At 39.8% G+C, this 12,434-nt stretch overlaps 1 protein-coding gene across 4 annotated transcripts in view; it reads left to right on the top strand.

Annotated features, from left to right (window-relative positions):
- PROSER1 (proline and serine rich 1) overlaps positions 1–9,856 on the top strand; it is an 83,780-nt gene extending 73,924 nt beyond the window's left edge. For 3 of the 4 annotated variants that reach the window (XM_014536834.1, XM_014536835.1, XM_014536836.1), the window contains 3 exons: positions 5,581–7,357; positions 7,838–7,988; positions 8,540–8,881. In XM_014536834.1, the coding sequence (XP_014392320.1) occupies positions 5,581–7,357; positions 7,838–7,988; positions 8,540–8,662 (2,051 nt within the window). In that variant the 3' untranslated portion in view covers positions 8,663–8,881. Of the gene's footprint in view, positions 1–5,580; positions 7,358–7,837; positions 7,989–8,539 lie in introns of all 4 variants that reach the window. The other variant, XM_005862730.2, reaches the window with a different exon arrangement.
- The last annotated feature ends 2,578 nt before the right edge of the window (positions 9,857–12,434 follow it).

The following is a 12,434-nucleotide window of genomic DNA, read 5'->3' as shown; positions in this document are numbered from 1 at the left end:
TCTATATTTGTAACAATGTTTCAAACTGCAAGCTCAGAGGCCGGCAAGGCAGGCGGGGAATGTTAGCTTCCTCCGTCACTGAAGCAAGCAAGCCTCATGTTCGCTTCAAGCTGCCTGGCTGCCGGCCGCCATCTTGGCTGGCAGTTAATTTGCATATCACCCTGATTAGCCAATGGGAAGGGTAGCGGTGTGACACCAATTTGCATGTTTCTCTTTTATTAGTGTAGATAGATAGATATTTATTGCTATTTTTATTCTTCAGGCCTATGTTTCTCTCTCTATTTTCCTCTTTCAGCAGTCCCTTTAACATTTTTTCCAATGCTGGATTGGTGGTGATTAACTCCGTAAGCCTTTTTTTCTCTGGGAAGCTATTTTATTTTAAATTTTGTATAATAGCCTTGCTGAATAGAGTAGTCTTAGTTTCAGATCATTGCTTTTCATCATTTTGAATACTTTTTGCCATTCCCTTCTGGCCTACATTGTTTCTGTCGAGAACTATGTTGGCAGTCTAATGAGAACTCCCTTGTAGGTGACTGACTCTCTCTCTCTTGCTGCCCTTAAAATTCTCTGTTTGGCCCTAACCGGTTTGGCTTAGTGGATAGAGTGTCAGCCTGTGGACTGAGGGGTCCCAGGTTCGATTCCGGTCAAGGGCATGTGCCTTGGTTGTGGGCACATCCCCAGTGGGAGGTGTGCAGGAGGCAGCTGATCGATGTTTCTCTCTCATCGATGTTTCTGACTCTCTATCCCTCTCCCTTCCTCTCTGTAAAAAATCAATAAAAAAATATATTTAAAATTCTCTGTTTGTCTTTATCGTTTGCCATTTTAATATGCTGTATCTTTGGGGTCATCTTGATTGAGCCTTGCTGTCCTACCTGCTTTTGTGTGACTTTTTCCTTTATCAGATTAGGGATGTTTTCAATCATTTCTTCAAACAGGTTTTCTATCCCTTGTTCACTTTCTTCTCCCTCTGCTACCCCTATGATGCGAATGTTGTCCAGTTTCATGTTGTCCCAAAGCTACTTTTAGCTGCCCTCATGCTTTTTAATTATTCTTTTTTGTTGTTGTTGATATTTTTGAGTGATTTTTCTACCTTGTCTTCTTATTCAGTGATTTGAATTTCTGCTTCTTCTAACTTGCTGTTGATTTCTTGTAGTGTATTCTTTATTTCAGCTATGTCATTTTTCTTTTCCAACTGTTTGTTTTTCATGGGTTCTATGTCCTTTTCATGCTGTCTCTTTCTTGAACATTCTTAAAACCATCATGTTATACTCTGTTTCTGAAAAATTGCTTGCCTCCATTTCATTTATATCTTTTTCTGGAGATTCCTCCTGTTGTTCCATTTGGGGCCTGTTTCTTTGTTTTCCCATTGTTGCTGTTTCTTTGTGGTTTCGTTTTTTTTTCCTGTGTATTTTATATGACTGCTGTGTCTCCTTGTCTTGGTGAAGTGGCCTTCTTTGGTGAAGTGGCCTCCTTGACCTTCTGACCTGGGTGCAGTAGGAATGTCCCCTGTGTGGGTTTTGTGGGCCTTCCTGTTGTATTTGGGTCTTGAATACTGTCATCCCTTTCGTAGGTGAGCTCAGCCCTCACGCTTGCTGCCTGTTTGGCTCAACCCCAACCACGTTATGCCAACTGTTACACAGAACAAAATAAGGCTGATAGAACAAAACAAGACAAAGCAAGCCAAACCAAGAACAACATGAAAAATAAAACAAAACAAAAACATTAAAGACTAAAAAAGAAAAACAAAGCCACAAAGACCAAAAGTATTATAGGAGAAAAAAAAACAAAAAGAAAGAGAGAATATCAAAGAAGAAAAAGAAAAGAAATAGAATAAGTATAAAAAAGAAAAGTATAAAGGAAATATTAATAATTTTTAGAATAATAATGAATAAATGAAAATATAGAATAGGTAAAGTAAAACAAGAATAGAAAGTAATAAAATAAGAAATATTAAAGATAAAGAGTAAAGGAGGAATAGAATAAAAGGAAAGAGACATAATAGATATGAACTAAAAAAGAGAAGAAAGAAAAGAAAACCTTTGGATTTGCTATTTGTGGAGCTCACTGGATTTTGCTCTGTTGTTGAATCTGGCCTGGGATGTGTTGGTTCCAGGCTTCTCAGGTGGTTCTCTGGTGCAAGCCAATGTCAGTCGCTGTCCCTGCCTGGCCCTGGGCAACCTGACAGAAGCATGACAAGGTGGATCCCAAGTAGTCCAGTGGGAAGAGCCTCTATAGCCCAGTGGCTGCATCAGCCTCTGTTCTCGCACCTTGAATGTCCCTGTTCTTAGTTGCTCTCCCTTCCTGCCAGGGCTGACCAACAGACCCTGAGTGATGGATGAATAATTACTCTGACACATGTTTCTGTGAACAAGAGGTCTAAGGGGCTGCCTGGCTATGGGAACCAGACAGCCCCGTTCACCTGCCTCCTTACGCTTTTATTGTAACAAAAGCTTGAACTAAAATTAACTTCTAGATAGTATCAGCAGGGTAAATATCCTTGAGAAGACACATGCATCTGCAGTGTCCTTTAAGCAAGGACATCTAAAGACTAATAAACATAAAGATTCCAGTAAAACACCCAGGGGCTCAGACTTATTTGGAAAAGTTAAAGCAGGGGTAGCTGCCTCTGGTCAGCTCCCCTGGATGCCGCAGACCTTTCAGAGATTCCTCCTTACAAACTTTCCAACCAAGTTTCATACTTCCCCACACCTGCCCCTATAGAACTGGGCACTGTGGGTTATCCCCATCCTAGACAGGATGGTTTAAACAGACTTATGTTGGGGGTGGTGCCTGTAGTTTATAGGAGGGATGGCTGGCGCTTCCTCTCCTTTAAATGCCTCACCTCTAGGTGGCTCACTTGCACCCCCTTGCTTCCACCTCAAGCAGGAGGGGATTAAAAAATAAATAAATAAAAATAAATCAGCCCTGCTTTGCACTCCAATCTTTCTGTGCATCTGGCCACCTCTGGGCCGGGTCTCCACCCAGGCTTTGACCAGGCCAAATGTCAGAGTCCCCCCACACTGTCAGACCCAGCTGCACCAGTGCAAATTTCCAGCCCAGAGCCCTTCCTCCTTGCCTCAGGTTGCTGCAGGGTGGGACAGAAACAGCTGTTCCAGACGTGGAGAAAGGGGTGCCTCCCCTGTGTTCAAAGTAGAACTGATCCTCTTTCTCCAGGGCACACTGTCCAGCCCAGTCCTGCTCTCTACCAGAAGTTCTTCCAGGGAATAAAGGGTCCCTCAGATTTACTGCTAGGTGTACCAGTCAGACCCCTCTGCTGTCTCAGAGTTATACCACGTGGCCCCTCCCACAGACACAGATTGGGGCAAACTTCTGAGGTGGTATGATGGCGGGGTATCTGCTGCCAGTCTCTCCAGTGAGTCTCAGCCTTGGGCATCCCCAGCTGCACTTCTGCTGTAGCCTCTGCAGCCAATGCCACCCGGCCACCTCTCCCTACACCCCTAGTGCTCCTGGCTGGCTTCACAGTCGAGCCTCTGTCCAGCTCCCGATTCCAGTGGCACCCAGGGCTAGGGAGCTGACAGCCCCTACCCTGGCAAATACCACAGTCCCCAGACCCTAACTCCTGATGGCTCTCTATGTGGCTTGGTCTGGCGTGGAGGTCTTCGGTGGTGGCAGCAGTGCTGCACAACTAGTCATGGCTGCCCTCAGAGGCTTCCTCCAGGAATGATTTTGTAAATCTCACAATATGGTGGGGGTTCCAAACCTTCCTGCATAATCTTTTAACAAGTTGGTTAATCACACCAAGCCTCAGATTGCATATCTATAAAATGGGCTATTAGTACCTATCTCAGAGGGTTATGTGAGGACAAATGAAATAGTGGGCATAAAGTACTTAGCACAAGATCTGACAGGTAGTGTTTTATGTTTAAGACTGAAATAGATGAGAGGAAAGTGGGGTTTATTTTTGTTTTGTTGCTTTTTAACTGCAGGTAATATGATTAATAGTATATAGCTTTTTCTTTAGTATATAAACAGAGTTTGCCTCTATAAAGAACACTATGGGACAGTTTGGTTTTACATTGCAATCTGTCATTAACTCTGTTGTCTCTGGCATGTAGTTAAATAAGATGGTGAATTCTCAAATGTTTCCCAACCAATGTTGACCTAAATAATTTTTGGTACATTACTTATAAACACAGAAATAGGTATATATTTGTTTTGATTCTAGTTTTTATAAAAACAAATACCAAAAAAAAGTACAAATCTATTTTCTTATTTACTCTAAATTTAAAATGATAGCTAGTCTTAGTTTTTTGAAACTAAATTACTGCTTACAATATGAAATGCTACAGGTTTAAGGCCTTTTGAGTTTGAAGTTTATATACTTATATATTTTTTTCAAGTTCTACCATATTTCTTTTGTAAAACTACTGTACTATATGGCACTCTTTGGCTGTCACTTAGTATAGAAATGTATTATGTATATGCAGTTTTCCTATGGTCCCTTCCCCACCCATGATTAGCATAAATGTAACTTCATTAACATTAGCTTCCTTGTCAAAATAGTCTTTATTATGTATAGATTTTAAAATTTAAGTCTTAATCATGCAAAAATTTTTCAATCTATTATTACTACAAAAGGAACATTGTCTGTTTACAACTAAAACAGACTTTGATGTGAGTATAGCAGCAGATAGTTGTCATTATGACATTAGCTACTTAATCCATTTGGTACCAAATAAATCATCAGAGGTAAACATTGTCACTAAATTGATTCAGGGAAGAAACCCAAATCGTCCCCAGTATTGTGTATGTTAATTATTTATAGATTTTATCAGATTAAAAATATAGAAATTCAAGAAGTCTTGGGCATAAGTGCTTAAATGGGTTTGGGAACTGTAGTTGAGATAATCATGATGGATCCAGTGCAGTAAACACATTAAATACACACATGCCATGCACTATGCTAGGTGCTAAGGCTCTAAAGATGATATATACATGGCCTCTGTCCCTAAAGGAGCTCCTAGGACAAGCCAAGTAAAGCTAGAGGTTAAGGTAGTATAGAGGAGTCAGTATGAGAAAATGCTTAGAGGAAAAAAATCTATATAGATTGATAATCTGAAATATTTAGTTCAATTCACAAAGTCTCGACAAAGAAGACTGGAGAAATTGGCATAAATCCTGGAAGGCCTTAAATGCCCCTACAAGGAAAGTGATGTCCTAAAAGCTCTTAAGACTTGTATTATTACTTTAGATAAGTGGCTTGAATTAAAGGAAAAGTTAGCACACTGACATTAATCACAATTAAAACAAATTCTTTAAATTTTGAATAATTGGGAAGATATGAGAAGAAAGTTTATTTGCTAACTGCTCAAGGCTTTATCAACTATGAGTTGAATGAGTGTTCTAAGTAGAGTCTGAGACAACTGGATCTAACAGGGCCTCATAGTGAAAATCCTGGTAATGGAATCTAGTAATATATACATTGGAATAGCCTATTATCCCTGTCATTGATTTACTTTGATATTTGTTAAATATTACAAAAAGTTTTATGCCTTTATTTTGATTTAAAATTTGACATTTCACCATGATGATAAATTTTTGCCTTTTTCCCCCCAATAGCATTTTCTGCCCCAGCAAGTCAACTCTTTTCTCCTCACGGTTCTAATCCTGCAACACCTGCAGCAACTCCTGTTCCTACTGCATCCCCTGTTAAGGCAGCAAATCATTCATCAGCATCAGCAACTGCCACAGTTTCTGGGCTGAACATGCTGAATACTATCCTTCCTGTGTTCCCAGGGCAGGTCTCCTCAACTGTTCATACACCTCAGCCATCAATGCCAAATCCAACAGTTATCAGAACCCCTTCATTGCCAGCTGTCACTTCTGTCCACAGCACAATGTCTATTCCTGTTCCTTCAGTTTTTCCTGGCCTAGTTCCACTGCCAGGTTCTGCCACTCCTACCCCGGTCCCTCAGGCCACATCTATACCTCGGGCCACTCCTACTTCCAATGAAACATTTGCTTCTACTTCTGCTTCTTTTGTTAGCCTCCCATTTTCTGCCACCTCTACTGTTGGTTCTACCAACAGCCCAAATCCTGCTTCATTGTCATCAGTTTTTGCAGGTCTCCCCTTGCCCTTAACACCAACATCCCAAGGCTTGTCCAACCCAAATCCTTCTGTAATTGCTGGTGGTTCTGCTCCCAGTGTTGCTTGTCCACTTGGTCTAAATAATCCTCTTCTGTCTGCGTTAAAAGGCTTTCTGACATCAAAGGATACCAATTTAATAAACTCTCCTGCTTTATCCACTGCTATTACAAGTGGGTTGTCTTCACTCTCTTCTCTTACTAATCACAACTCAGATACTCCTGCTTTAGCCCCTAACAAGTGTTATGCCCCATCAGCTGTTCCCACCCCACAGGAGTCTTCTACTCCAGGATTGGCCATGTTCCCAGGCCTTCCATCTCCTGTGGCCAACGCAACTTCCTCTCCCCCTACTTTGCCTGTCCAATCTCCTCTAGCTACTCCAAAATCAGCTTTAACTTCAGGGCCAGTTAGCTCTGGTTCCTCAGCTATCCTTTTGCATGGCCCCCATCCAAGTAACTCAGACTTGCATATTACATCTAACCCTGCTGTAACATCTATTTCTGCTACAATAAAAGCTGAACCCACAAGTCCTACTCCCTCAGCCTTTAAAGGTCCATCTCATTCTGTGAATCCCTCTCATAGCACTTTAGGTTTGTCAGGGACACTAGGTCATGCATATACTTCAACATCAGTGCCCATCAGTTTATCTACTTGCCTTAATCCTGCATTATCAGGTCTTTCCAGTTTGAGTACTCCCTTGAATGTTTCAAATCCCCTTTCTTCTATTTCCCTTCCACCACATGGTTCCTCTACTCCAATCACTCCAGTATTCACTGCTCTTCCTCCCTTTACTTCTTTGACCAGTAATTTTCCTTTGACAGGTAATCCATCTCTTAATCCACCAGTATCTCTTCCAGGGACATTAATAGTCACCTCATCTGCAACTGTCACATCCATATCTATCCCTCATCCTAGTTCTACATCAGCTATTCTCTCAGGGCTTTCTGTCTCAGCACCAGTCTCAGCAACACCTTTCCCCCTTACCTTGTCAACTGCTGTCCCCTCACTTTTTTCAGTTACTCAAGGACCTTTGCCATCTTCAAATCCATCCTACCCTGGCTTTTCTGTCTCTAACACCCCCAGTGTTACCCCTGCTCTCCCTTCATTCCCGGGGCTGCAGGCACCTTCTACAGTTGCAGCAGTCACACCACTACCTGTCACTGCTACGACCCCATCACCAGCTCCTGTCCTCCCAGGATTCGCTTCAGCTTTTAGTTCCAATTTCAACTCTGCTCTTGTTGCACAAGCCAGGTATGTGGATAGTTTAGAAATAGGATAAAATCATTCTTTACCTAACTCATAGTTCATAGTCTTATTTTTAAGTCATTTAAATTAAAGTCAATATAATTGTTTGGTGGTGCCAAATTATGTTTTTCTTGGCTGAAACTTCAGTGCTTAAAAAAATGTTTTATGACTCTTCAATCATGTTAAGGTAAATATATAAAACATGAATGCCTACTCAGATAATTTTAAGATTTGTATTTGGTAATTTATCCTGATTATAAAATCACAAAAAATAATGTCTATGCAAAACATAGACTTAATTGAATTCAGAATAATACACTTTATAACAGAAAGTACATTTATATTAGTGAGTGGCTGACTTTTATGGTTTCCTTCCAACAGAGAAATTCTAAGATTTTTTTTTTACATGTTAAGATAGTATTTGACAAATATAGAAGCAATAGCTTTTATGTCTTATTTTTTTTTTCTGTTTTTCTATCATTTTAGCTTATCATCTGGACTTCAAGCTGCAGGCAGTTCTGTTTTTCCAGGCCTTTTGTCCCTTCCAGGTATCCCTGGATTTTCCCAGAACCCTTCACAGTCATCCTTGCAAGAATTGCAGCGTAATGCAGCTGCACAGTCAGCATTGTTACAGCAGGTAAACAGACAATGTCCGGCATAAATAAAATGTCATATAACTTCTATAGTGATAATCTTACAATACCAATAGTGATATCCCAGCATTTGCAAAAAATGACTCTTAGCAGAATGTCTAGAGATATGATAGCTAATTCTTCCAAAATATGCAAATTTTACTTGTCTTCCTTCAGAAAGGTAACAAAGGTGATAGAATGTATTCATCTGTATGAATTGTTTTTCCTGCCTATATATTTGCAAATCTGAGTTTTGATATTTTACAAATAGAATATTTATACATGACTGTTAAATTCAGCTTGTCTTCTACAATTTAAGCACGTTTTCTCTAGAAAACCTATTTTTAAATCATTTTAATGGCATTTTTGTGCGCCTCCACCATCAGAAGAAGTTGAATATTTCTTAAAAATTTTAGGAGACTGAGCACACTGATATTGTCCAACTTTTTTTCTTTCTTTTCTACCTGAAATATCTATACTGTTGCATAGACAAAAGCAAGTGCAGACTTGGTGGAATTTGACATTCTGCTAAACTGCGTGTTCTTTTTTCTATCAGGTCCATTCAGCTTCAGCTCTGGAAAACTATCCAGCTCAACCGGATGGGTTTCCTAGTTTTTCTTCAACGTCAGGAACACCATTCTCTTTGCAACCAGGCCTGTCCCAAAGTGGTTGGCAGTGAATATAATTTGCATTTACCTTTGGAACACCATCAGAATTGCCTAAGGACTATAGTGAACAAGCTGACAAATGTGAACTTGTCCAAAAATCAGAAAATAAGAATGAGGGTTATCCTGGGGAAATTGGGATCAGAGTTTTAAAACATGATTGCATTTTTAATGGTTTTAATTATGAACACTCCCCTTGTGTAAATATGCTGATAATGAATTGTATGGAGAATATTTAAAAAGTGTTTGGGGACTTCTCACCTCCCATCCTATGAAATTTTGCGTCGTGTATGTGATTTATATAAAAAGAATACTAAAGAGGAGGTTGAACTCTTTATAGCCGAATACAGCCTTAAATCTGCTTGTATAGCGTCCACTGACAAAAGTAATAATTTGTGCCTCAGACTTATGGGTTGCATGTGGCCCTAGGGGAGTTACTACCCTTGGTATGCATGAGTGATTCCTATTAGCATCATTGGAACGCAGAACCCCTTATGTATTCACAAAAGGGGACTTGAGACCCACAGTTATTTTTTAATTTCTGGTATTAATGATTATACATATACTGCTGAATTTAACTCTATATTTAAGTAAGTGAAAATGGTGCTTAATATAGACTTTAGAATGACTTTCAGGTATTTTTGACTACTTACAGAAATACAAGTAAGGCTTGTGATAATTTGCCTTCAGAACTTAATCTCAGCAATATCCAAATGAGTGAGAAACATTTGAGTGACTCTTGGGCCACCTCTATTACTCATTATACTCTGGAGCTCTTGGTGAATGTTTACAATCATGGGATGTAGTATTTCTATTTGTATTTAAAGTCAAATGCTTATCTAAATTAATTATGTGACAATAGAGGAGATTTGCTCTGTTAGTAAATATGCAGTGTGTACTCTATTTAAGGATCTGTGGTAGTATAACATGATTGTATGTTATTAATTTAAGTATAATAACTGCCACATTTGGAGAGACAGAGTAGGGAGAATTATTTCCAATCCTGTAATTAAGAGTGTAAACTATAGAATCTACTGTAGTACATTTCAGCATCTAGAAGTTTTACTTTTATAAAGATGGTGTTTGGAAGATATTGCTAATGTATTTTCCTTCAACATGGGGAACAAACTTTTTAAGTATATTAATAAATATTCCTGTATGGTTAGTTTTTAACAATTTTTTAAAATAAACTTTATGGATATAACATATTTTATAAGTGACTTATTAAATCCTTAGATGGGCTTTTTAAGTTTTTGTATGTGCTAGAGCCAATACATAGAACATTTTTGTCCAAATTTAGTTGAAATTCAATATATACTACTGATTACTCACTTATTTAAATACTAGAGGCCCGGTGCACAAAATTCGTGCACTTGGGGCGGGGGTCCCCTCAGCCTGGCCCACGCCCTCTTGCAGTCCAGGAGCCCACAGGGAATGTCCGACTGACAACTTAGGCCTGCTCCCCCTAAGCCAGCAGTCAGACATCCTTAGCGCTGCCACGGAGGCGGGAGAGGCTCCCATCACCGCCAGCCGTGAGGCCAGCTTCTGGCTGAGCAGCGCTCCCCCTGTGGGAGCACACTGACCACCAGGGGACAGCTCCTGCTTTGAGCGTGTGCCCCCTGGTGGTCAGTGCGCATCATAGCGACCGGTCATTCTGCTGTTTGGTCGATTTGCATATTAGCATTTTATTATATAGGATATCTTATGTAAAAGTTATATTACAACCAACACTTGAAACAGACTATACTTTTAATTATTTTCAAACAGAATGTAACCTCATAGTTTATCTGATGCCAATTGCTAGAAGTTATTTGTTATTTTTTTTCAGTCTACACTCATAAACTGTTTTTAGGATTATATGGTTTTGCTTATATATGTTGACCATTCACAAAGAAGTTATTGAATGACTAATCTTTCTGTAAGGATGCTATTGTGAGGTTTATTTCTGCTATTAGCCCCCTATTATCATAGCAAAGGAACTGTTCATTTTTTATATGTATTTCTAACATCTTACACATATTAGGGACTTAAAGATTTACATAAAAATGAAGAAAACATTTTCGGAGCTTTTGCAATAATTACTGGGGGACTGGTTTTATGTATCTCAATCATATGAGATAAATAGTAGCAACCTATTTAACCAGATAAAGAAGCCAAGATGTAAGTCACACAATGAGTAAGTGGTAATTGGAACCAAACATTTACTACCAATACCAGGCTACTTGTATTACCTAGTGCTATGAAAATATGTAGAAGGGAAGGTAAGTACCTTCCTGCCTGAGGGAATTCACAAAGATTTGTCAGTGACATTAAAGTATTAAAGGATGAGGAAGAATTAACATCCTTCAAAAGGCATAAAGTATGACAGACTAGCATAGTAATATGATCATATAACTGGATGGAGTTTGAATAAAGTTTGTGGTTTAAGTGTGGAAGAAAAAGAGGCCACATATTAAACCTAACAAGCTCAGGGACCAAAAGAAACCACATGGTGGTATGAATGTAAAAATTCCTAACTAGGAGCTGGAAGTTGGTCATGGTTAGTCATGTCCTAGGCTTGTAGCCTTCTTGACAAAGGTCAATCTTTAGCTTAGAAATTGTCTATTGTCTTTTTGACTCTAAAATAACACCTTAAAAATATCAGTAATTTTCCCCCCAGACCCCTTGAAGGCACAACTGGCACCAGAGCACGAGACCACATTGTTATCTTGTTACCCACATACCATCTCTATGTACTATAAATGTTAAATATCCAATGTAAAAGAAGCGTATATTTTTTTTGTTCTGCTTTTAATCCAAACGCAGATTTCCCAGCTTTACTTTCTCTCACCTTCCTAATCTACCACCAGTGAATTTCATGGAAGCCTCCTATGTCTCCTTTGATTCTAATGTATAAAATAAGCTGCAAAGCTGCCATTCTCCAGAGCATTTCCTCAATTTGTTGAACTTTTGCTTCCCGGCAATTGTCATCAGTTTTGCTCAAATAAACTCTTACAAGACTTTTTCTTAGGCTGGATGTTCTTTCATGGATCTTTACTTTGCATAGCCAGCAGGGTTCCAAAGAAGCTCACCTAGGACCACCCACAAACTTGAATCCAGTGCTAGGTATCAGCAGGGGCCTATTGAGCCCCACTGGCTCTTCACTTTGCATTGGGTGAACTTGGGTGAGTTATTTATTTTTACTGCTCCAGTCAATGAAAGGGAAACTTTATTGAGGGCTCAGGGCCACAGGATTCAGGCAGGAGGCCACTCTCCGGCAGAAGAAGTGGTAGAAGGGCCTTGTTTTACCTTCTTGGTTTGCAGTTTGTTGGTGTGGCCACACCTTGCAGCAGTTAACAGCATGGGTACAGGTGGGCATAACACTTGTGGCAGATCATCTTGTCACAGTTGAGCTGGCAAAGAGAAATGTCCCTGCAGACAAAGCACCAAGTGTAGGGTGGACTCTTTCTGAATATTGTAGAGAAGGCAGCCATCTTCCAAATGTTTACCGGCAAAAATCAGATACTAGTGGTCAAGCAGGATGTCCTTCTTCTCTTGGATTTTCACTTTGACATTAATGGTGTCACTGGGCTCAACCTCAGGGTAATAATGGTCTTGCCCATCATTGTCCTTACAAGGACACTGTATCTGCCAGGGAGGCTGCAAGGCTGGGTTGTTGAAAAAGAAGATGAGTTATTTTAGAATCCAGAACCTCCCTCCCCCTTTGCTTGTAGTGAGCATCTGACTTCATTTGAGCTCTTCTTAGAAAATCCACAAGGTGGCACTATAGGATAGGAGTTGAAATAG

Source organism: Myotis brandtii, unplaced genomic scaffold (assembly GCF_000412655.1).
Source record: "Myotis brandtii unplaced genomic scaffold, ASM41265v1 scaffold166, whole genome shotgun sequence".
NCBI lineage: Eukaryota > Metazoa > Chordata > Mammalia > Chiroptera > Vespertilionidae > Myotis > Myotis brandtii.
Note: the sequence above shows the minus strand (reverse complement) of the source record. Positions and strands in the feature narration are given on the sequence as shown.